Below are 26,370 nucleotides of genomic sequence, written 5' to 3'. Positions count from 1 at the left end.
AGTAACTTCATTTGCAGTGTCAATGTAAGCTTAATTGTGACACTAATAAAGATTATTATTTTTTCCACTTCTCTTGAAAAACTTGACACTCTTTGTCAATCTTTCTTCTTTTCGATAGTGCCATGATCTCACCAATTCAGTCCATATCAATGTAGATGAGAGACGGAAAAATCCATCTAGTGCAGGAATACTAGCTAGTTCGGTTTGTTCTGTGCAATTTGCGATAAATTGAAATCCCGCACAATAGAGTGTGCTGTATAATGTTGCCCTGCTTCAGCAACAGAGGCGCTAACTACATCCTCAGGATGAAAAATTAACTACAAGTGTCTGAAAGGGTACTTCAAGAGGCTTTATGCATGCGGACTGTAATTAATTACTGACGCCAGTGAACTTTATACAAAAAAAATCAACAGGAATATATTTCCTTTCCATAGTCTCGTTGGTCGGATTGGATATGCCGCAGTCCGGATGCGGCCCACGGGAGTAAGATTGGCACCCCCGATCTATAAATATTTGTTGGCATATTAACAATATGTTTCTAATGTTGTTTTGAGAAGTGTAGAGGCATGGATATGTTGTTTCTTACTGCGTACCTCTGTTTGCTCTTTGTTGTAAAAAATAGTGAAGAGGGAAATATCCCCTTAGTTTTCTTCAACGGCTGGAAGTCTATTTTGCAAGAGTCTGCGCCCATTATTTTTATATCTAAGCCAGCAAACCCATTCGTAGGAGATTGGTAACAATTTTGTATTTATATAGTGTCTATAATTTAGCAAAATGTCCCACAATGCTTCACAGGAGTTTTATCAAACAAACCCAAGACAATTTGCAATGTACTTGCTAGAAATGCCGGAACAGAACTTTTCATCCAGGGCTCATTCAGACCTTGGAACAAACCTGTGAGCTATGGCTGCTGGTCAGAGTGAGTTCCCAAAGTAGGCTGAGTATAAAGTGGAAGTTATACAAACTTTTGTTAAGCAGTTACAGTTCAATCACGATGTTAATCCAACCTGTCCTCTCCTAAATGAATCAACAAATTAATCTTGCAAGATTCTTGCCAGCAGGCAGTATTTTATGCCTGGGATAAGCCATGTATTTTAGGATGTTGCTTCTTGGAAATTGGTAGCTATTGTCACAGAGTTTTAGCAGACTTGTTTGAAGATTCTCAGCACCATCAGAGTTTGAAATGAATTTCAGAGATGAATGTGAAAAGCAGTCAAAGTCTTCTATGCCTGCAGCCCTTTTATGGCAAAATCTGCTGTTTTCAAGCCCAGGACCCTAGTGTACACTTAACTTCTAGAATGATTTCTGCTTCATGTCTGCATTGTGAACTGCTAGTTATCTCCAGCAAATTGATTAGAAATTTGTGACAAATTGAACAAACGCATTATTTTTTAAAAATAATAATTTTTATTCAAATTTTTCAACAAAAATTTTTCCCCCAACAGTTAAAGTAAACAAGGTGTAAAACTAAACAGAAAATGAAATACCCCAATACAAAGCAATAAATTAATAACTAATAACAATACAAGAAAGAAGAAAATAGCAAACACACCGTGCAAAGACAAACCCCCTTAACAACCCCCGAACCCACGCCCCCTGGTTGCTGCTGAAACTGACCACCCTCTACCCCTCCGCCAGGAAATCGAGAAAAGGCTGCCACCGCCGGAAGAACCCTTGTACCGACCCCCTCAGGGCAAACTTAACCTTTTCCAGCCTGATGAACCCGGCCACGTCATTGATCCAGGCCTCTGGGCTCGGGGGCTTCGCGCCCCTCCACTGTAAGAGAATCCTACACCAGGCTACTAGAGACGCAAAGGCCAGGGTACCGGCCTCTCTCGCCTCCTGCACTCCCGGCTCCGATGCTACCCCAAAGATCGCGAGCTCCCAGCCCGGCTCCACCCTGGAACCGACCACCCTGGACAAAGTCCCCACCACCCCCTTCCAAAACCCCTCCAACGCCGGACATGCTCAAAACATGTGGATGTGGTTCACCGGGCCACCCGAACACCTCCCGCACCTGTCTCTCTTCTCCCCCCCCCCCCCCCCCCAAAAGAACCGGCTCATCCTGGTCCCAGTCATGTGCGCCCTACGCAGCACCTTCAGCTGAATTAAGCTGAGCTGTGCTCAAGAAGAGGACGAGTTCACCCTCCCCAGGGCATCTGCTCACGTCCCATCGTCAATCTCTTCCCCTAGCTCCTCCTCGCACTTCGCTTTCAGTTCCTCCACCGAGGCCTCCTCCTCTTCCTGCATCATCTGATAAATCGCCGAGATCCTCCCCTCACCGACCCACGTCCCCGAGAGCACCCTATCCTGCACCCCCCTGGGCGGCAGCAGCGGGATCTCCGCCACCTGCCGCTTAACAAACTCCCTAATCTGCATATACCTGAAAGCATTCCCAGGGGGAGGCCCCACTTCCCCTCCAACTCCTCTAAAGTCGCAAACTTCCCGTCGAGGAAAAGGTCCCCCATCCGCCTGATGCCTGCCCTATGCCAACTCAAAAACCCACCATCCATTCTCCCTGGTGCAAACCGGTGATTGCCCCGTATCGGGGCCCACACTGAGGCCTTCACTTCCCCCCTGTGCCGCTTCCACTGCCCCCAAATTTTGAGGGATGCCACCACCACCGGACTCGTGGAATATCTTGCCCCCAAACTCGTACCCACACTGGATGCCACCTCCGGCCTCTTCCATGCGGCACCCTCCCCCTCCATCACCCACCTGCGAATCATTGCCACATTCGCGGCCCAGTAATACCCACACAGGTTGGGCAGCGCCAAACCGCCTGCCTCCCTTCTTCGCTCCAGGAATACCCTCCTCACTCTCGGGGTCTTCCTTGCCCACACGAACCCCAGAATACTCTTATTCACCCTCTTGAAAAAGGGTTTCGGAATCAATATGGGGAGGCATTGGAAAAGAAACAAAAACCTCAGGAGCATCGTCATCTTAACCCACTGGACCCTGCCCGCCAAAGAGAGTGGCAGCGCGTCCCACCTCCTGAACCCCTCCTCCATCTGTTCCACCGGGCCCACCTCCTGAACTCCTCCTCCATCTGTTCCACCGGCGGGGGGGGGGGGGGGGGGGGGCAGCTCCAAGCTACCCGGACCCCAAGATATCTAAAGCTCCTCTCCGCCCTCTTCAGCGGGAGCTCTCCTATCTCCCTCTCCTGGTCCCCCAGGTGCAGCACAAACAGCTCACTTTTCCCCACGTTGAGCTTGTAGCCCGAAAAGTCCCCAAACTCCCCAAGTATCTTCAACACCTCTGGTATCCTCCCCGCCGGATCCGCGATGTACAACAGTAAATCATCTGCGTACAATGACAACCGGCGCTCCCCCTCCAGTTCTTTGAATCCCTCAGCGCCATGGCCAAGGGTGCAATCGCTGACGCGAAGAGCAGGGGAGACGAGGGGCACCCCTGCCTCGTGCCCCGGGAAAGCTGAAAGTCCTCCGACCTCCTCCCATTCGTCACCACGCTCGCCACCGGGGAGCTGTACAGCAACCTCACCCAGCTGATGAATCCCTCACCAAACCCGAACCTCCTCAGCACTTCCCACAGGTAGCTCTACTCCACCCTGTCAAAAGCTTTCTCCGCATCCATTGATGCTACTATTTCTGCCTCCCCAGCCGCCGACACCATCATCATAACATTAAGAAGATGCCGTACATTGACATTCAGCTGCCTCCCCTTCACAAACCCCGTTTGGTCCTCATGGATAACCATCGGGACCACATCTTCCACCCTTCTGGACAGTACCTTCGCCAACAACTTTGCATCTACGTTGAGGAGCGAAATTGGCCTGTAAGACCCACACTGGAGGGAGTCCTTATCCCGCTTCAGGATCAGTGAAATTATTGCTCTAGACATCGTCGGGGGCAGAGCCCCCCCTTCCCTCGCCTCATTCAGGGTCCTCACAAGCAGCAGGCCCAGCAGATCTGAAAACTTCTTGTAAAACTCCACCGGGAACCCGTCAGGTCCCGGTGCTTTCCCTGTCTGCATGCTTCCCAGCGCCTCCCATCAGCTCCTCCAACTCGATTTAGGCCCTCAGAACCTCCACCTGCTCATCTTCTATTCTTGGGAACTCCAGTTTATCCAGAAAGCGGTCCATCCTGCCCACTTCCCGAGGGGGCACCGCCCAGTACAGCCCCTCGTAAAAGGATTTGAACACCCCATTAATGTCCCTGCCACCCTGCACCAAGTTCCCTCCTGCATCTGTGACTCCCCCTATACCCCCAGGCTTATTCCTGGATTGACATTTTGTTCTCAGCAGGGCGCTAATCCTGAGAGTGGTGGGGCAGAGTATCACTGCTGCCACGCTGCCGGTTCCCCGCCCGCCACCATCTTGTTTTTCCTGCTTCGCACCTTTCTCTGCTCCAAAGGCAATTTCTTGACCGCCCCGCTCCTGGTACAGTCCATCCACTGGCAGATGAGCACAGTGGATGTGTTCCCACCGGTGGAAAAGTCCAACCAGCACCGCTGCGGGCCCTAAAAAGAGCCCGAAAGTCCAAAAATAGCGGGAGCTACCGAACGTGTGGCTTAGCTCCGCTTCGCCGCAACCGGAAGTCCACAAAAGCATTATTGATACATTGGTAATAGAAGTATCCAGAGAGGATTGCCTTATTTTTTTTTCGACTACCCTTGAAAGTTTACAGAAGAAACTAATTGGACTGTCTTCCAATTGTAGATGACTGTGTCCACCAACTTCATAGCTCACTTGCAGGCTTCCTTACAGCAAATATATGACCACCGAGGAGGTTACGATTCAGTGGTCAATTTGACTTACAGAAGATCTTTTGGCATGCAGCTGCATTGATCAGTGATTGTTGCCGAGCCAGCATAAAGACTTTGCAATGAGTGTAGTTGATGGAATTAGCATGCTTTAGGACCTTTGGTTACCTTACCCTGCCAACTGATGCCAAGGATACAACAGAGACAAGAAGCCTCTTTAGTGTTTACTTCTGCTTATTTAATTCTGGAATGCACTGAGGATACACTGTTGGTAAGCTCACAATTTGGTGTTCGCTGACAGGTTGCTATTCCACACTCTCTTATGCAGCTTGGACATTGCAGCTGCAGCTTTTGCAATGCTTGTGTAGATTTCAGCTTCAATTAGCAAATTGCTGGTAATTGTTAAGTATAGTATGTGAAGCTATTCACAGCCTCCAGCGCTGTCAATGCTGACAGATGGCAGTATAGCAGTATCCTGGACCATGACATTTGTCTTCCTGATGCTGATTGTCAAAACATAACTGTTTATAGGCACGAGAGAGTCTGTCCATTTATCCCTATCGGTGTTCCTCAGTTTGGAATCTTAGTGTGGCATCATCAGTGTAGACCAACTCCATGGGGAGAAGAATATGTTGATGAATGTCGGTGCCAGAACACCACCCTGTTTCATAGAATCATAGAATTTACAGTGTAGAAGGAGGCCATTTGGCCCATTGACTCTGCGCCGGCTCAAAGAAAGAGCACCATTCTTAAGCTCACGCCTCCACCCTATCCCCGTAACCAGTAACCCCAACTAACCTTTTTAGACACTAAGGGCAATTTATCATGGCCGATCCACGTAACCTGCACATCTTTGGACCATGGGAGGAAACCCAGATAGACACTGGGAGAACGTGCAGACTCCCCACAGACAGTGACCCATGCCGGGAAACGAACCTGGGAGTTCAGAGCTGTGAAGCAACTGTGCTAACCACTGTGCTACTGTGCTGTCCCCACTGTGGTTCTCAAAGGGTTCTGATGTTTCCCCATAATAGCTAACCATACTTGTAATCTTGTTATGGAAAGAAGAGATTGCATTGAGCAGCTTTGGCGGGCAGCCAATTTTCTCCAGTGGCTTAAATAGGCCACCTCTGCTCACATGGTCAAATGCATTGGTGAGATCGACGAAGGCAGTATGTGGTGGTCTCCTTTGTTGATGGCATTTTTCTTGCAGTTGCCAGACTGAGAAGATACTATCAGTTGCAGATCTTCCATTTATGAAATCGCACTAGGATTTGGGATGGATGCATTCAGCCAAGATCTGTAGTTTTTAAAAACATTTGTTCATGGGATATGAGTATCACTGGCTGGGCCAGCATTTAGTGCCCATCCCTGAGGGCATATAAGAGTCAACCAAGGGTCTGGAGTCACATGTAGGCCAGACCAAGTAAGGATGACAGATTTGCTTCCCCGAAGGACACTAGCAAACCAGATGGGTTTTTATGACAATTGAAAATGGTTTCAAGGTCGTCATTAGATTTTTTAATTCAATTTTTTATTGAATTCAAATTTCACATCTGCCCTGGTGAGATTTGAACTCGGGTCCCCAGAGCATTACCCTGGGTCTCTGGATTATTAGTCCAGTGACAACACCACTGCCTCTCCTGAAAAGAGAAAACATTGACAAACACAACAATTCCCTCTGCTTGCGTTTAGTAGTCCTTAAAGAAGAAGATGAAGAGCTTCCACCTCAAGTGGAGTTCCTCCTCTGACACTCTGCAAACTTTATTTCTCCAAATGCAGGAATTTCGCCAGGTCACTTACCCAACCCCCTGCCTTGGGCAGCTCCGCAGCCCGCCACTCTAACGAACCTCCTCCAGGCTATCAGGGAGACAAAGGCCCTCCGAAACCCCAAATATCGTCACCCATGGGCTCTGAGCCATCTTTACCCCTAAAATCTCTGACAGTCCCCACAAAAGACTCCCAAAGGTCCACCAATTTCAGGCAAGGCAAAAACATGGGGAGTAGTTTGCCAGCCCTGTTGAACATCACCCACATCTATCCACCACCTCCAGGAAAAACAGGTGTGTAGTTGAGAGTAGTGCAGTTGGTGTGGTCCACATCGACTTCAGTAAGGCTTTTGGCATGGTCCCACATGGGAGACTGATAAAGAAGGTAAAGCCAAGGCGCTGCTATTGGATTGGATTTGTTTATTGTTATGTGTGCCGAGGTACAGTGAAAAGTATTTTTCTGCGAGCAGCTCAACAGATCATTAAGTACATGAAAAGAAAAGAAAATCCATAATAGGGCAACACAAGGTATACAATGTAACTACTTAACACTGGCATCGGGTGAAGCATACAGGGGTGTATTGTTAATGAGGTCAGTCCATAAGAGGGTCGTTTAGGAATCTGGTAACAGCGGGGAAGAAACTGTTTTTGAGTTTGTTTGTGCGTGTTCTCAAACTTTTGCATCTCCTCCCCGATGAAAGAAGTTGGAAGAGTGAGTAAGCTGGGTGGGAAGGTCTTTGATTATGCTGCCCGCTTTCCCCAGGCAGCGGGAGGTGTAGATGGAGTCAATGGATGGGCGGCAGGTTCTTGTGATGAACTGGGCTGTGTTCATGACTCTCTGAAGTTTCTTGCATTCTTGGACCGAGCAGTTGCAGCCAGATGGGATGCTTTCTATGGTGCATCTGTAAAAGTTGGTAAGAGTTAATGTGGATATGCCGAATTTCCTTTTGTTATCTCCAGGGGACTATAACCCGGTGGTGGTCGCTACATTGAAAATATGGCACCAATTCCTGCAGCATTTTAAATTTGTTAGGATGTCTAAATCGGCACTGATTTGTGATAACCACATGTTTGAGCCGGCAAAATTGGATGCTGGGTGGACAAGGGGGTGGAAGGCATGGAGGGCTTATTTCTGAAGGTGCTGTTCGCCCGAAGGAGTTATCGGAGAATTTTGGTCTTTCACAGCCTCATTGTTGGTAAGGGTTCTGTTGCTCACGGGGATGGAAGAGGGGAGCACCGTGGGACTTCGGGAGGATAATAAATAGTGTATTGGTGGTGGATTTAAACTTATACAGCGGAGAGGGGGAGTTGGTGACTAATGGGCCTAGTTTTAGAAATACCAGTGAGGGCAAAAGAGAAGATGGGGAATAGGGAAAAGGAAGTGAGAGGAGGCTTGAGTGTTGACAGTGAATAAAGAAATGGTCGCCTCCCAAAAGTCATGAAAAAATATAATGAACAAAATTGGGGAACTGGAAGCAGAAATTGCTCTCGGGGCATGTAACATTGTAGCATTGTCAGAAACGAGGCTCAAGCCAGAACAGGACTGGATGCTTAACATCCCTGGTTACAAGCTTTTTAGTAGGAACAGGGTGGGTAAAATGGTATGAGGTGCAGCAGTCTTGATCAAAGATAGTATCATAGCCCTTGAACGAGATGCAGTTCCTGAATTAGAATCAGTCTGGTTGGAGGTGAGAAACAGGAAGGGAGTGATGACCTTGATTGATATTATAGACTACCAAATAGTGGGGAGTAAGTGGAAGAGAGCATTTGTAGGCAGATTATGGAAACCTGCAGGGCAAGTAGGGTTGTGATAGTTGGGGGTTTCAATTGCTCTAAGGTAGACTGGGAAAAGCGTGGAGTGTGGGCCACGGAAGGTGAGAAATTCCTGCAGTGGTGGAGGAGAACTTTCTGGAACAGAATAAAAGCAAATTACTCTGGATGCTGGAATCTGAAACCAAAAGTGAAGATGCAGGAAAATCTCAGCAAGTCTGGCAGCATCTGTAGGGAGAGAAAAGAGCTAACGTTTCGAGTCCAGATGATCTAGGAACAGTGCATTTCCAGTCCTACCAGGGAGCAAGCTATGCTGGATCTTGCCCAAGGAAATAAGGCAGGGCAGGTGGAGAATGTCAGAGTGGAGGAGCCGTTGGGAAGTAGTGATTATAATATAATAGAATTCAATATTAGGTTGGAAAAGGATTTAAAAATCAGTCACGATTAAGATTCCAGACTGGCAAAGGGCAAATTTTAGGCGTCTAAAGGTTGCGTACCTGGCTGCTGTGGAAGGCGAAGGAGGCGATTGCCGGGGCTCTGACCCAAATTTTTAATTCCTCTCTGGCCAAGGGGGAGTGCCAGCGGACTGGGGAACAGCTAATGTATTAAGAAAGGTTGTAGAGGCAAGCCAGGGAAATACAGAACCAGTGAGTCTCACGTCAGTTGTTGGGAAACTACTGGACAAGATTCAGAAGGAGAAAATCCATCTCCACTTGGAGAGGCAAAGTTTTATCAGGGATGGTCAGCTAGGCTTTGTCAGAGGGAGGTCATGCTCAACAAATTTGAATTTTTTGAGCATGTAACTAAATGTGTAGTTGAGGGTAGTGCAGTTGATGTACTTTACATGGATTCCAGCAAATCGTTTGATGAGACTTAGAAGGAAAATGCATATGGTATAGAGGGTGATTTGATCAGGTGGATTCATAATTGGCTTAGTGGTCGGAGACAGGGTGATGATAGGCAGCTGCTTTAGTGTCTGGAAGTGGTGTACCACAGGGATCCGTGCTGGGCCCCTTATTGTTTGTTATTTACATGAATGACACAGGTGACAATGTGGGGGGTAGGATCAGTAAGTTTGTGGATGACACAAAGATTGGCCGGGTGGTTAACAGTGAGGTTGAATGTCTTGGGTTACAGGAAGATATAGATGTGATGGTCAGATGGGTGGGTAAGTAGCAGATGGAATTTTACCCTGAAAAGTGAGAGGTAATGCACTTTGGAAGGAGTAATTTGACAAAGAAGTAGACTATGAAAGGTCTTACACTGGGAAGTTCAGAAGAACAAGGGGACATTGACATGTTTGTCCATTGATCTCTGAAGGCAGAAGGGCAGGTTAATAGGGTGGTGAAAATGGCATATGGTACACTCACTTTTATCAATCGGGGCATAAATTCCAAAAGCAGGGAGGTCATGATGGAGCTGTATAGAATTTTGGTGAGGCCACAGCTGGAGTACTGTGCAAATCTGGTTGCCACATTATAGGAAGGATGTAATTGCACTGGAGGGGGTGCAGAGAGGATTCACCAGAATGTTGTCTGGGATGGAACATTTAAGTTATAAAGAGAGGTTTGATAGGCTTGGGTTGTTTTCTCTGGAGCAGAGGTGACTGAGGGGTGACCTGATTGAAGCGTACAAGTTTAAGGGGCATGGACAGGGTCAATAGGGAGCAGCTGTTCCCCTTAGTTGAAGAATCTGTTATGAAGGGACACAAGTTCAAAGGGGTGGGAGGTTTAGAGGGAATTTACAGAAAAACCTTTTTACCCAGAGTCGTGACAGTCTGGAATGCACGCCCTGGGAGGGTGGTAAAGTCTCGCGTTGGCACGGGTGGCACGGTAGCACATTGGTTAGCACAGTTGCTTCACAGCTCCAGTGTCCCAGGTTCGATTTCCAGCTTAGGTCACTGTCTGTGTGGAGTTTGCACTTTTTCTCCGTGTCTGTGGGTTTCCGCCGGGTGCTCCAATTTTCTCCGCAGTCCAAAGATTTGCAGAATTGAAGGGCCTCTTCTGCACTGCAGTATTCTGTGATTCTGAGCAGGTTGATTGGAAATGCATTTTGGTGAATAAAACAGTGGATGATAAATGGGGAAACTTTCAAAGGAGAGATTAATAGGGTACAAGCTTGGTACGTACTCATGAGAAATAAATATGAGGTATCCAAAGCTAGAGAAACCTAGATGACTCGGGATACATTGATGATAAAATAAGGAAGAAGAAAAAGGCAAATGATGCATGCTGGAATAATAATGGGAAAGTGATCAGGAAGTGTCTCAAATGCTGGAGAGAGGCTAAGGCTGAAAGAAGGAAGGTGAAGAGGAAGCATGAAGAAAGGGTGGCAGGCTGTTCTAAAACAAACAGCAAAATGTTCTTCAAACATATTTAAAAAAAATAAATTTAGAGTATTTTTTTTTCCAACTAAGGGGCAATTTGTGTGGCCAATCCACCTAACCTGCACATCTTTGGGTTGTGGGGATGAAGCCCACGCAAACACAGGGAGAATGTGGAAACTCCACACGGACAGTGACCCGGGTCCTCAGTGCCATAGTCCCAGTACGAACCACTGCGCCGCCGTGCTGCCCTCTTCAAACATATTAATGGTAATAGATAAGTGAAGGATAGAGTAGGGCCCATAAGGGACAAGAAGGGTAAACTGCTTACTGAAGCAGAGGGTGTGGCAGTGGTAGTAAATGAGTACTTTGCTGCTGTCTACCAAATTAGAAGATGGTGATGATGGCCCAGTTAAAAACGTGGGTGTTGAGCAACTGAGCAGTATAGTGATAGATAAAGAAAAGTTGCAAAAAAAGGCTGGCAGCACTCCAGGTCGAGAAGTCACCAGGCCCGGATGGGATGCATCCTTGATTGCTGAGAGAGGTCAGGGAGCATATTGCAGAGCCATTAACAGAAAGTTTCCAGCCACTCTCAACTCAGGATTAGCCCCGGAGCATTGGAAATGTGGGACCGTTGTCTTGACAAAGTGCAAAGAGGCACCGTGGTGGTAGCTGCATTAATGACATGGAACCAGATGAGGCAACATTTTGGTTTGACCGAGATGGCCCCCATCTGCGGAAACCACAAGTTCCCACCAGACGTGCTCGAAATTCCCACCACTTTAAATTTTAAAGATATGGAGACACGGGGGCCCCAGAACCACATGACTAGAGGACCTGAAACATGGACAGTAAGGAAGGGGGAAACTCCGGGAAAATCTACGGATAGCTGCTGGACAGGACGAGACTGCCACTGGACGAAACCAGATGAAAATGGGGAGACTAACTGGGGACAGAGGTGGGCTGGGGACTCTGGAGCGAAGCACTGAGCAGGGTCATCTCCACCTCCTGCGCAAGGCTCAGCCTCATGCAGTTCAAGAGCGTACCTAACCAGAACCCGAATGAACAGCTTCTTCCCGGAGGTGGAAGATAAATGTGAACTGTGCCAGAGAGGCCCGGCCAACCTCACCCACATGTTCTGGGCTTGTCCTTAACTTGGGTTCTGGACAGCCTTCTTCAAGGTAATGTCCACGGTTGTGGGGGTGAGGGTGGAGCTGTGCCCGAGAATGGCAATCAAAACAGCCAGAGCTGCACATGGGGAAGAGGCCCGAGCTTTCGCTTCCCTAATCGCATGCCGGAGAACCCTGCTCGGCTGGTGATCAGCACCACAGCTGTAGACTGGCTGGCAGATGTGGTGGAATTTCTCCATTTGGAGATCAGTACACCATCCGAGGGTTGGAAGATGGAAGAAGGCTGTTCCAAGACCTGTTCAAAGCCAACAGCGACTAGGGAAAAAGCAAGAGACGGCTATGCACAACTCTTGGGGGGGGGGGGGGGGGGGGGGGGGGGAGAACTCCGAGGAAGTACAGGGAGAGGCTGGTGGGTGGTGGGGGGGGGGGGGGGGTGAGGAAACTCAGAGGAAGTACAGGGGGGGGTTGAGGAAACTCAGAGTAGGCCGGTCCGGGGGGGTGGGGGGACGGACAGAGACGGGATGCGACGCGGGACGCTGCAGGCCATGTGAACCCACATGGCCGGCAACAGAAAACATAAAGGGAGGGGAGAATAGGAGCTGGGGGACAGAACACACTGAACGAGAGAGGGATGTTTTAGGGGACACCTAAAACAATTGTGTGTACATAACTGCACGTGCTGGAAATGTTGGACGCAAAGTTTTACTGTGTAAAATTGAGAATGCCAATAAAAACATTACAGAAAATAAGGGCAAGGGACCTGTCAGATTGACTTCAATAGTGGGAATACTGATGGATGCCATAATACGGATGAGATAACTATGCACGTAGAGAAAAATAAGTTAATACTAGACAGTCAACATGGCTTTGTCAAGGGCAATTTAATTGAATTCTTTGACAAGGTGTCACGGGCAGTGGATGAAGGTAGTGTCGTGGATGTTGTATATTTGGATTTTGAGAAAGCATTTGATATGGTGCCACATGGTTACCTTATTGGCTAATTAAAAATGTTTGCGGTTGATGTACCCTTGCTGGCATGGCTAAAAGATTGAAAACAGGATAGGTATAGATGGGCATTTCTCAGACTGGAGACGAGTTGGAAGTGGTGTTCCTCAGGGCTCAGTATTGGGACTCATGCTTTTCTGATTTATATAATTGATTTGGAAGTGGGTGTTAAGACAAAATCTCTAAATTTGCAGATGATACTAAGCTAGGGAGAATAGTGCATAGTGAGGATGACGCTGAGCGACTTCAGGGGACATTGACAAGTTGAACAAATGGGCAGACGGCTCGCAGATGAACTTCAATGCAGCAAAATGTGAGGTAATGCATTTTGGTAGAAGAAATAAGGAGAGATAATATAGGCTCAATAGTGCAACTTTGAGGGGAGTACAGAAACAGAGGGACCTCAGGATTCAAGTGCATAATTCTCTGAAGGTGGTCAGGCAAGTTGAAACGGTTGTTCAGGTTTCTAGGATCCTTGGGTTTATAAATAGAGGATAAAAGCAAGGAAGTGATGCAGCGCCTCTACAAGTCATTGGACCACATTTGGAGTATTGTGTTCACATCTGGGTACCTTATTTAAGGAAGGATATTGAAGCCCTGGAGAGAGTGCAGAGATTTATTTGAATGATACCAGGAATGAGGAATTTTATATACAAGGAAAGAATGGGAAATTGGCTTGTTCTCCTTGGGGCAGAGATTAAAAGATGGCTTTAACGAGGTGTTCAAAATTATGAACAATTTTGACAGGGTAAAGAAGAATATTCGGTTTCCACTGGTGGGGAAGTCGGTGACTAGGGGGTCACAATTTCAAAATAATCAGCAAGACAGCTAGGAGTGAGATGAGGAGAAAGTTCTTTACTCAGAGTTGGCATTTGGAATGCACTGCCTGGGAGAGTGATGGAGGTGGATTCCATCAGAGGTTTCAAAAGAGAACTGGATATATATTTGAAAGTGATTAATTTAAGAGTGCTACGGAGATGGGACTGAGGAATGGGACGAGCTAGGTAGCTCTTTTGGGAGCCATATGGCCTCCTCCTGTGCTGTAAATAACAAAACAATGGCAGAGGATACTGAATCACATATGGGCATGTCCTGAACTGGTGTGGGTTTGGATTTCCTTCACATTATGTCGGCTATTCTATAGCTGGAATTGGAGCCCAGTCCCCTGGTGGGGTGTCAGACCTGCTGGAGCTGCAGATGGGTGTGGGGTGGATGTCTTTGCTTTCACCTTGCTGATCGCTCTCAGACAGGTGCTATTGGGTGTTCAGCTTCTCCACCCAATGCCTCAGTATGGCTGAGGGCTCTTTGGAGTTTTTACATCTTGAGAATATTAAGAACACATTAAGGGGTGCAATTGAGGGGTTTTATAAAAGCTGGGTGACCTTTCCTTTTGTTTTTTAAAGAGCTATCACCATCAACGGTGGGGACGGGAGAGTTAGTGTGTTGTTTGAGGACCAGTTGTTTTATTCTGTATTCATTAAAAAATGTTCAATGAAAATATTGACTTTTTAAAAAAAAAGTCAAGAGCCCATGGATTCAGGGAAATTTATTAATCTTTATTGGTGTCACAGGTTGGCTTACATTGGCACTGCAGTGAGGTTACTGTGAAAATCCCCTAGTTGCTACATTACGGGGGTGGCAGGATGGCACAGTGGCTATCACTGCTGTCTCCCAGCTGCAGGGTCTCTGGTTCAATTTCGGCCTAGGGTGACTGTGAAATTTGCACTTTCTTTCTATGTCTGCATGGGTTTCCTCTGGGTGCTCTGGTTTCCTCCCATAGCCCAAAGATGTGCAGGTTAGGTGGATTGGCTATGCCAAATTCTAAATTGCCCCTTAGTTTCCAAAAGGTTAGCTGGGGTTACGGGGACAAGGTGGAGGCGTAAGGTGCTCTTTGCAAGAGCAGGTGCAGACCCGATGGGCCGAATGGCCTCCTGCACTGTAAATTTTATGATCTACACTACGGTGCCTTATTTGGGTACACTCGGGGAGAATTCCGAATGTCCAATTCACCTAACAAGCATGCCTTTCGCAACGTTGAATTTGCAAATTGGATCCAAAATTGGCTTTGTGGCAGGAGGCAGAGGGTGACGGTGGAAGATTATTTTTCTGTTTAACTGGAAGTCTATGTCCATTGGTGTACCTAAGGGATTGATGTTGGGTCCTTTGCTGTTTGTAATGTCCAAAGGTGTGCAGGTCAGATGGATTGGCCTTGCTAAATTGCCCTTTGTGTCGAAGAATTTAGTTGGGTTAAGGTGGAGATGTGGGCTTAAGTAAGGTGCTCTTAGGACCGGTGCAGACACGATGGGCTGAATGGCCTCCTTCTGCACTGTAAATCCTCTGATTCTATGATTAATGATATGGATATGAATGTGGGAGGTATCATCAGTAAGTTTGCAAATGATGTGAACATTGGTGGTGTGGTAAATAGTGTGGAGGAAAGTCTTAGATTACAGGACAATACAAGCTGGCTGGTCAGGTGGGCATAACAGTGGCAAATGGAATTCAAGCCTGAAAAGTGTGAGGTGATGCATTTTGGGAGGATTAACCAGGGAAGGGAATATGCAATGCACAGTAGTATGCTAGGAAGTACAGAGGGACCTTGGGGTGCATGTTATAAGATCGCTGAAGGCAGCAGGGCAGTCAGATAAGGTGGTTAAGAAGGCATTTGAGTTACTTGCCTTTATTAGTTGAGTCATAGAATATAAGTGCAGGGAGGTTATGATGGAGCTGTGTAAAACGCTTGTTAGGTCACAGCTCGAGTACTGTGTGTCGTTCTTTTCACCACACTATAGGCAAGGTGTGATTGCACTAGAAAGGATGCAAAGGAGATTCACTAGGATGTTGCCTGGGCTGAAGCATTTGAGCTATGAAGAAAGGCTGGTTAGGCTGAGATTGTTTTCCTTGCAGCAGAGAAGGCTGAGGGGGAACCTGATTGAGGTGTACAAAATTGAGGGACATAGATAAGGTAGTTAGAATCATAGAATTTTCAGTGCAGAAGGAGGCCACCCTACCCAAGCCCACACCTCCACCCTATCCCCACACCTCTACCCTATTCCCGTAACCCCAACTAACCTTTTTTGGACACTAAGGGCAATTCGACATAGCCAATTCACCTAACCTGCATATCTTTGGACTGCAGGAGGAAACCGGAGCACCCGGAGGAAAAAACTTTTCCCCGATATGGAGGGTTCAATAGAATTCCTGCAAAGCCGAAGACGGTCATGCGGCCCATCGAGTCTGACCAGCCTGCTGAAAGGACACGCCACCTAAGTTTTCATCAGCAAACTAAATGTGAAATTCAGGACAATCCTTCGCTGTGAGGCCATTAATTAATCCTAGAATTCTACAGTCATGGAGTTCTTTCAGTGCAGAAGGAGGCCATTTGGCCCATCGAGCATGCACCGACCCTTCGAAAGACCACCCTAAGTGGCAATTTAGCATGGCCAAACCACCTAACCTGCATATCTTTGCACTGTGGGAGGAGACTAGAGCACCCATAGTAAACCCATGCGGACACTTGGAGAAAGTGCGAACCACACATTGACTGTCTATTCTCATTTATCATTCTCAGGTCATGATATCTGAGATGGGAGGGCCAAGCGTCGTTATCTTCACGCGCTCTTGCTTTGAAATATCCTAGTAGGTAAAGATGTTCTGACTTGGGGGTTCTGCTGAAAGCAGTGTCAAGCTCCTCTTAGAACTTGGCCTTTTGTTTTTGTTGTGGAACACAGCAAAGGAGTGTACACTAGTGAGGTTAACTGATCCTGTTTGAGTTGAGAGGCAGGTAAAGATAACCCATTCTGAACCATGATGGAATAATAACTATCAAATAGTTTTATAGGTCACAGCATTTATAGGTCATATATGGCAAAAAGCTCAATAGCACAGAATGGAATACGCTCAAGAACTTGTTACAAGTTCATTATGTTGCTTTTTGTTCCAAATTGACTGAGTGTTGCTTTAAACCAATGCTGTTTCTTCAAGTAACATGTTTGTGTGTTGTGCTGATTGAACTATTAACATTTTTTTCAAAAGGACTCAAAAACAGACGAAGCATGAGCGAGAGCAAAGTGAATTGATGTGGCAGAATGATTCAAAAGATGAATTCGGACAATCGCCCAGACAAATGCAACCACCCACTTCTCTACCACAAATGAGTACAAACAAAGCAAAGCAACAAGCGCAATGCAAAAATAGGAAAAAGTTTGAAGAATCATCTCTTGAAAGCTTTAGCAGTATGCCAGATACAGTTGATCCTACTACTATAACGAAAACATTTAAATCCAGGAAAGCGTGTGCACAGGCCAGTCTCGCTTCCAAGGACAAAACTCCAAAGGGAAAATGTAAAAAGACCTACCTACATCAGAAAAATCACCAGGAAATTAGTGCAGGTATGCATTGTGTTCTAGTTTATTTGGCGAGTATCCATGTGAATTCAATTTTTCTAAAAACCCTAACTCAGGACAACAGCTTGATTATCAGTTGTATATGATGATAATGTGAAATTCATGTTTTACATTGTTCATGAATTGTGGAATAGCAAACCAAGTATGCATTTCATTTGATTTGAAATCTACATTTGGGAAAGTCAGATATTTCGCATGTATTAGAATATCTGACCCAGGATCAGTAATGCTGCAAGTCTGCTTCTTGCTGTGGTATTGGTTTTATTAAGTTCCCTTTGTAGGTGCTTAACACTTTCACTTGTGCAGATTAGAATAGTTTGTAGGCTATTTCCTGCGTTTCTCTTTCTAAAATTGCCATTTATGCAGGTAGGAGAATCTTCAGCCAGCATAAAGTAGATCAAAAGTTTGGGTATTGTGATGAATTTACCAATTTTCACAATGTAATTACAATGATTTGGAACAGTGATGCCAGTATTTTTGATGCAAAATAAAATCTGCCACTGTGAAAACACCTTATTTGTAATGGTCCTAATTGGAGGAAACGTATCTTATTTCTGACGAAGCAATTTCAACAAATCGATATTTAAATTTTAAACCCCTTTTATCCCCATTCTATGAAGTCAAAATTAATGTGACCAACATTCAGATGGATGAATTTGACATGATTGTGTGATTTCAGAATGAAGCTGCTTTTGATAGATTTTATGCATCTATTTTATTGCACAACCAGTGACAAGCCTGAAGTTATTTCTGAAGAAGTCAAATTCAACTTGAAACATTAACTCTTCCTCTCTCCACAGATGCTGTCAAACGTGCTGAGTATTTCCAGACTTTTTTCTAAAAATCCTGCAGGTTACTTGCTGGATTCATTGTGGTCAGATGTTCCATCTTTTAATACATCTTTCCAGTGACAGCAAGTTGGCAAATATAGTTTGTGATTGGCACTAACTGCACAAGTTATAAGCATTTTGAGCCAGTGTCACACAAAACTAATGAAGCAATTGCTAATAATTTGTTCTACTTTGATTTTATAGTAGATTCTGAACCATCTATTCTCTGAAGGTATAAACTTAACTGATCCTCCTTGAAAAGGTTGACTGAAAACCTGATATTTTGTTAGACGATATGAGATGAGAATTGCTATTTTACACAGCATTTAATTACTGTATAATTACTGGGATAAATTAGACAATAAATAATGCTGGCAGCATCAGGCTGGAGCAAGTGTTCTTTGCACTAATATTTTGCAATTTACAGTGAGCATCAGTTTAACTGCATGCTTTAAATGTACTATCTATTATAGATATTGAAGGCAAAATTCTTGTCCCTAGGTGTAAAAAAGGTATTATAAGAACCGGTTATCCCAATGGCATTGACTTCTCAAATAGACCGATTTTTTTTCAGATAAATTTTGAAAGTGGCAGATAAATTGTGAAATATTGCAGGAAAATACTTTTGAGAAAATACTTAAAAGTATGTGAATTGGTACTTATTTTTCAAGTCTTGTTATTAAGCTCAAGCGCTTTGTGATAGGTTTTGAATCTGCAAGCATTTCCAGTGCGAGTGAAAGTTGTAAAGAAAAAGTCTGCCACTCGACACAGACGGAAGAATTTTTAAAACTTCAGACTTGCAGCACAACTAAAGATGAATTGGAGGAAAAGTCAAAGCGAAAGAAATCAAGTGACCTGTCCTCTGGTATGTTATTGTGATGGTGTTAATTCATGTTTTTAAAAAAAAAGTTTTTACTGGCCTTTTCAAAATTATATCCATTTACGTTCATTTTCATTTATTGTGCAATACAAAAAGGCTTCTTGGGTTTCTCGATTTACAGTCTGTCACCGATCTTTCCTCCCCTTCTATTATTTCCTTTTTACCAATCATCTAACTGCTCCATTGCTCATTTTCCCCTTCCCGTTTTCCTTTGCGTTGTCTCGCCGTGCTATGGTTGCTGCCACTGTTGTCTTACCCTGTGGCCTCCCCCCTTCCCGTTTTGTTCTCTTATCTGTTCCCCCTTCTGGCTCCCCTATTTTGTTCTCCACCCTCCCTCCCTTCCCCACTTCTTCACTGCTGTCCCCCCCGCCCCTGGTCCTCCCTCGCTTTCCTCTTTCTGTCTTGTCCTGGCTATTTCTCCCTGGTTACTGGCTACTTATTTATTGATGTATTGGCCACAAACAGGTCTTGTCTCTGAACAGTCGGGTGAATGGCTCCCATGTTTTGTGGAAGCCCTCTTCCGACCCACAGATGACATATTTGATTTTCTCCACTTGGAGAAGTTCCAATAGATCGGACAGCCAGTTTGCAACTTTAGGTGGTGCTGCTGACCGCCACCAAGCAGAATTCTACGGCGGGCAATCAGGGGGGCAGAGGCAAGGGCGTCCACCTGCCTCCCCATGACGAGATCTGGCTGATCCGATACCCCGAAGACCGCCACTTTTGGGCATGGCTCCAACCTCATCCCCGCCACTTTGGACATTGCCTTGTAGAAGGCTGTCCGATCTATTGGAACTTCTCCAGCAAGTCTGGGGCAAGACCAGAACATGTGGGTGTGGTTGGCCGGGGGCCCTTAGCATCGTTCACACCTGTCCTCCACCTCCGGGAAGAACCTACGCATTTGGGTTCTGGTCAAGTGGGCCCAATGTACCACTTTTAGATGCATTAGGTTGAGCCTCGAGCGTGTGGCGGTAAAGTTGACCCTGTGCAGTGCTTCGTTCCAGAATCACCCCCCCCCCCCCCCCTTCAAACCCCAAAACGTCCTCCCATTTCTTCCTCTGCACCTCCAGCACAGTGTCGACCCTCTCTAACAGTCGTTCGTACATGTCACTACCGTTCCCTCTGCCTTGGATGTCTGCGTCCAGTCGCTCTTCTAATAGTATCTGTTGTGGTGGTCGCGGGTATGTCCTTGTCTCCTTCCACGGGAAGTTTTTAAGCTGCGGGTATCTTGGTTTGTTGCCTTTAGCTAGTTAGAATCTCTGTGTCAGTTCATCTAGTGTTGTGGCTGTACCGCCAGTGTATCGGTCCCTGACTGTCAATGACACCCCCACCCAAACCTTTTTGAAGGTGGCTGGTGTGAACCTGTGGTTATTACAAATGGAGGCCTTGTCGGACATTTTGGTCAGTCCGAATCGCTGCTGTAGTTGGTTCCATGTCTGGAGGATGGCTATCACCACTGGGCTGCTAGAGTGTTTCGTGGGTGGGGATGGGAGTGCCGCCGTGGCGAGGGCCCAGAGAGAGGTCCCCTTGCAGGCGGCCTCCTCCGTGCGCACCCACTCGGCTTCTGGCTCCTTTGCCCATCCCATCACTTTCCGCTGTCACTGCGGAGCGGTAGAATTGTAGGTTTGGGAGGGCGAGCCCTCCCCTGGATTTTGTTTTCTGTAGGACCTTCTTTGTGATCCTAGCATTCTTTCCCCCCAGAGACAAAAAGCCATGATTAACTTGTTCAGTGAATTTAAAAAGTCCTTGGGAATATATAGATCGGGATGGATCTTAGTTGGAAGAGGTACTTGGGCAGTACGTTCATTTTGATCGTCTGCATTCCCCCCACCAGGGCGCGTGGGCGTGTGTTCCATCTCTGCAGGTCCTTTTTTTTTCTCAGGCTGGTCAGGTTCCATTTGTGGATTCCTGTCCAGTCATGAGCGATTTGGATCCCCAGGTACCGGAATTTGTGTCTGGCTTGTTTAAACATTAGTCCCACCAGTACTGCCCCTCCCCCTTGCGGGTTCGCCGGGAAAATCTCACTTTTGCTCACGTTGAGTTTGTAGCCTTTTCTTTGGATCCCCCTCCATTTCTTTGCTGTTCTGAGTGCGATCGCTAAAGGTTCGATCGTCAGGGTGAACAGTAGCGGCGACAGCGGGCATCCCTGCCTGGTGCCCCTGTGCAGCTAGAAGTACTGGGAGCTGGTGCTGTTTGTCCGTGCGCTTGCCATGGGAGCATTGTACAGGAGCTTCACCCATGAGGTGAACCCTGTTCCAAGCCCGATCCGCTCCAGCACCTTTAGAATTTTTTTTTTTTAGAATTTACAGTGCAGAAGGAGGCCATTCGGCCCATCGAGTCTGCACCGGCTCCTGGAAAGAGCACCCTACCCAAGGTTAACACCTCCACCCTATCCCCTATAACCCAGTAACCCCACCCAACACTAAGGGCAATTTTGGACACGAAGGGCAATTTATCATGGCCAATCCACCTAACCTGCACATCTTTGGACTGTGGGAGGAAACCGGAGCACCCGGAGGAAACGCACGCACACACAGGGAGGATGTGCAGACTCCGCACAGACAGTGACCCAAGCCGGAATCGAACCTGGGACCTTGGAGCTGTTAAGCGATTGTGCTATCCACAGTGCTACCGTGCTGCCCTAATGGTGTACACCTCTGGTGTACTTCCACTCGACTCGGTCAAAGGCTTTTTCTGCATCCAGGGAAATGATTGCCTCAGGTGCTCAGTCCCCAGATGGGTTTATGATCACGTTCAGCAGGTGCCTGATGTTCGATGTTAGCTGTCTACCTTTGACAAAACCCATTTGATTCTCTACCGCCACCTCTGGTATGCAGTCTTGTAGCCTTTTGGCTCGGATCTTGGCCAATATTTTGGCGTCTACGTTTAGTAGCGAGATGGTTTTGTGTGAACCGCATTCAGTCGGGTCTTTGTCTTTCTTCGCTATTAGCAAGATTGAGGCTTGTGCTAGCATAGGGGGCAGTGTGCCCCTTGCCAGAGAGTCGGTGAACATCTTCCGCAGGTGCGGGGCCAGTGCTGACGTGAATGTTTTGTAGAGTTCAGCTGGGAACCCGTCTGGTCCTGGTGCCTTCCCCACCTGTATGGAGCTTGTACTCTTAATGATCTCTCCCAGTTCTAGCGGTTCCCAGGCCCCGTTTTCTTTCCTCCCCCATAAATGGCACGTCCAGTCCATTGAGGAACTGTTTTCATCCCCGAGTTCCCGTGTTCATATAGGGGTCCCCTGTGCCTGGCGGAGTTGATGCACTGCTTTTCTCATAGAGAGCAAGTCAAAGTCCATTTGTAGCATTTTTCTTTCCGCCAAGAGCTCTACGGTCGGGGCCTCTGAGTATTTACGGTCTGCCTCCAGTATGGAGTCGACCAGCTGCTGCCAAGCCGTTCTCTCCTCTCTATCCCTTCGCGCTTTAAAGGCGATAATTTTGCGCCTCGTCACGGCCTTTAGCGCCTCCCAGAACATGGAGGGCGAGACCTCCCGTTTTGCTTGAGACTCCACTATGGCTGTGATACCCTCGCGCTGAAAGCCTTGACGGCCATTGAGACGGTGTCTAAACTCCATGTGGGGCGTTGGGTACTGCCTGTCTCCAGCATCACATCCATATAATGTGGAGCATGGTCGGAGATTACGATTGCGGAGCACTCCACCTTGACCAGCCCTTGCAGCACAGATTTTCCGATCACAAAGAAGTCAATCCTCGAGTATACGTTGTGTACTGGGGAGAAGAAGGAGAACTTCTCCCTGGGTGCGTGAATCTCCATTGATCCACCAGCCCCATCTGCCCCATGAAGCGACTGAGTTCCTTCGCCATGTCCGAGGTCTTCCTCATTCTGGGGTTCGACCTTTCTGTCCATGGGTCCTGTACACAGTTGAAGTCTCTCTCTCTCTCTTTCTCTCTCTCCTCTCATCTCTCTCTCTCATCCTCTCTCTCTCTCTCATCTCTCTCTCTCTCTCTCATCCTCTCTCTCTCTCCTCTCTCTCTCTCTCTCTCTCTCCTCTCTCTCCCCATCTCTCCTCTCTCTCTCCCCATCTCTCCTCTCTCTCTCTCTCTCTCTCTTCCCCCCCCCCCCCCCCCCCCCCCCCCCAATGATCAGTCGGTGTGTTGAAATGTCAGGCATTTCGGCCATGGTCTTTTTAATGAATTTCATGTCGTCCCAGTTGGAAGCGTACATTTTGACAAGTACTACCAGTGCCCTGACCATGACGTATCATCCCCTGGGTTCGTTACCGTCTTTGTCGCCTTAAACATTGTCCTCTTATTTAACAGAATCGCTACCCCACTGGCCCTCATCCCGAAGGAATGATAAGTCTGCAGCACCCAGCACTTCCTTATCCGCTGTCGGTCCTGCTCTCCCAGGTGTGTATCTTGGAGGAAGACTGTGCCGGCTCTCATGTTTAAAAAAAAAAAAAAAAAAAAAAATTCTATTCTCCTCCTTTTCCACATTTTCTCCTGAATTTACACCCACCAACAATAAACAATAATCAGCAACAAATATGTCAATCCCCATAACAATAACAGTGATCCCATCCTCCCACCAACCTCCAAACATCATTCCGCATGTTTACATAAACAAATGACAAAAGGAATCAGGGATTACCCATAGTCAGCTTTAATACACCCATCCCCCCCAACGAATGTTTGATGTTATCCAGTTCTTGAAAGTGCATGATCAATAATGCCCATGACTTGTAGAACCCCTCCATCCTTCCCCTCAGTTCGAACTTTACCTTCTCAAGGGTCAAGTATTCCAACAGGTCCCCTCAACGAGGCAAAGGCAATGATATCTGCCTCTGCACCCGTTTCCAACCCTGGCTGGTCGGGCACCCCGAATATGGCCTCCCGGGGACCCGGGTCCAGTTTCACGTGCACCATCTTGGAAATTACCCTAAAAACCTCCTTCCACTACTCCTCTAGCTTTGGACAGGACCAAAACATATGAACGTGATTAGCCCCCCCCCCCCCCCCCCCCCCCCCCCCCCCAAACCTGCAACGCTCACACACATCTTCTACTTCAAAGAATCGGCTCATCCTCGCCCTCGTGAGGTGTGCTCTGTATACCACCTTCAGCTTTATCAGCCTCGACCTCGCACATGAGTTGGAGGCATTCACTCAGCGGAGCTCCTCACTCCAAACCCCCTCCTCTATAACCTCTCCCAACTCTTCCTCCCACTTTGCTGTAATCCATTCCAGTGGTGCCTTCTCCTCTTCCAAAATAGCTCCCTACACCGCTGACACTACCCCTTGTCGTCAGCATCTCCTCCAGCAATGTGGAGGCCGGTTCCTCCGGGAATCTCTGTATCTCCTTCCTGGCAAAATCTCAAACCTGCATGTATCTGAACATTTCTCCCTGCTCCAGCCCATACTTCACTTCCAGCTCCCTCAATCCTGCAAACCAACCCCTCAGAAACAAATCTTTTCGCGTCTTAATCTCCTTCTCTTCCCAATTCCTAAAACTTCTTTCCCACCTCCCTGGCTCAAATCTGTGGTTCCCCCGAATCGACATTTGCCTTGACCCTGCCCCCAACCCAAACTGTTGGCGAAACTGCCTCCAGATTTTCAATGAAGCTATTATTACCGGACTCCCTGAATATTTCCCCGGAGCTATCTGGAGCGGCACTGTTGCCAGTGCTTTCAGTCCTGACCCCCTGCACAAACCTTCCTCCATTCTGACTCACTGGAAATCAACCCCTCTGACCAAGCTCCGCACCTTCTCCACATTCGCCACCCAGTAGTAATACATCAGGTTTGGGAGACCCAACCCCCTCCCTGCCTTCCCCTCTGTCGCAGCACCTTTCTCACTCTGGCCACCTTCCCTCCCCATATGAATGAGGTAATCCCTCCCTCATTCTCCCTGAAAAAAGCCTTTGGCAGGAAAATTGGTAGGCATTGAAAAATAGACAGAAATCGCGGCAACACATTCATTTTAACCGCCTGTACCTGACCCGCCAGTGTTGAGGGAGACCATCCCACCTTGCCAGATCGGCTTTCACTCTCCCCACCAAACCACTGATGTTGTACCTGCGAAGCCTCCCCCCACTCCCGGGCAACCTGCACCCCCAGATACCTAAAGTGAGTCCCTGCCCTACGGAATGGCAGCCCCCCCCCCCCCCCCCCCCCCCCCCCCCCCCCCCCCCCCCCCCCCCCCCCCCCCCCCCCCCCCCCCCCCCCCCCCCCCCCCCCTCAACCCTGCTCCCACCCCCGGCCGAAACATCACAAAATACTCACTCTTGTCCAGGTTCAGCTTGTACCCCGAGAAAGACCCCAAATACTCGCAGTAGCTCCAATATTCCCCCTATCGACACACTCGGTTCCGACACATATAGCAGCAAGTCGTCGGCATATAAGGACATCCTATGCCCTGTGGTCTCTCCCCTCTCTCTCTCTCTCTCTCTCTCTCTCTCTCTCCTCTCTCTCTCTCTCTCTCTCTCTCTCTCTCTCTCTCTCTCTCTCTCTCTTTCCCCCCCCCCCGGCACTATTCCTTTCCATGCTCCCGAACTTCTTAATGCGATGGCCAACGGCTCAATCGCAAGTGCAAACAGCGGGGCGGGACATGGGACATCCCTGCCTCGTCCCACGGTGGAGAGAAAAGTATCTCGAGCTGATGTTATTTGTGTGACATTCTCTTCTCCTTCAGCTACTTGTATAGTAGCTTTACCCAGTTCACAAATCTTGGTCCAATCCCAAACCGCTCCAGAACTGCCATCAAGTACCTCCATGAAACTCGGTCAAACGCCTTCTCGGTGTCCAATGCCACAACCACCTCTGTTTCCTTCCCTTCCGCCAGTGCCATGACGACGTTCAAAATCCTCCTTATGTTCGAAAAAAGCTGCCTCCCTCTCACAAACCCCGTCTGATCCTCACCTATTATCTTCGGGAGGCACTCCTCCAGCCTACCCGCCAGTACCTACGCCAATACTTTTGCTTCCATATTCAGAAGTGATATGGGCCTATACAACCCACACTCTGTCGGATACTTATCTTTTTTTAGCAACAGTGAAATCGATGCCTGCCCCAAGGTTTGTGGTAACACCCCCTTCCCTATCGCCTCTTCAAACATCCCCACCATCAGGGGTGCCAGCTTATCCTTGAATTTTTTATAATATTCCACCGGAAACCCATCCGGCCCTGCCACCTTCCCCGACTGCATCCTCCCAATCGCATCCTTTATCTCCTGCTCACTATTGCTCCTTTTAATGTAGCCCTGTCCCCCTCCCCTAGCCTCGGGTACTCCAACCCATCTAGAAATTCCTGCATCTCACGGTCTCCCCCGGGTGGCTCTGACCTGTACAACCTCTCATAAAACTCCTCAATAACCTTGTTAATCAGCTCCGGAGCCACCGCCAACTTCCCTGTCCTATGCCTCACCTATGCCGCTGCTTCCCTCCGGAGCTGACCTGCTAATATATGCCCTGCCTTATCTCCATATTCATGAACTGCACCCCTTGCTCGTCTCAGTTGGCGCACCACCTTCCTGGTAGATAGTCAGTCGCAGCTCGCCTGTAGTTCTTTCCTCTTTTCCAG

General features: G+C 47.6%; 1 protein-coding gene across 8 annotated transcripts in view; it reads left to right on the top strand.

Annotated features, from left to right (window-relative positions):
• Positions 1-26,370, top strand: part of pcm1 (pericentriolar material 1) — a 263,929-nt gene that overhangs the window by 162,349 nt on the left and 75,210 nt on the right. For 6 of the 8 annotated variants that reach the window (XM_038791084.1, XM_038791083.1, XM_038791082.1 and 3 more), the window contains 3 exons: positions 16,755-17,110; positions 18,659-18,820; positions 23,116-23,205. In XM_038791084.1, coding sequence (XP_038647012.1) covers positions 16,755-17,110; positions 18,659-18,820; positions 23,116-23,205 — 608 coding nt within the window. The remainder of the gene's footprint in view (positions 1-16,754; positions 17,111-18,658; positions 18,821-23,115; positions 23,206-26,370) is intronic. The other 2 variants (XM_038791089.1, XM_038791087.1) reach the window with 1 other exon arrangement.

The sequence above is a fragment of the Scyliorhinus canicula genome, chromosome 3 (genome assembly GCF_902713615.1).
Source record: "Scyliorhinus canicula chromosome 3, sScyCan1.1, whole genome shotgun sequence".
Taxonomy (NCBI): domain Eukaryota; kingdom Metazoa; phylum Chordata; class Chondrichthyes; order Carcharhiniformes; family Scyliorhinidae; genus Scyliorhinus; species Scyliorhinus canicula.
This window is presented reverse-complemented; position numbering and strand designations above follow the sequence as displayed.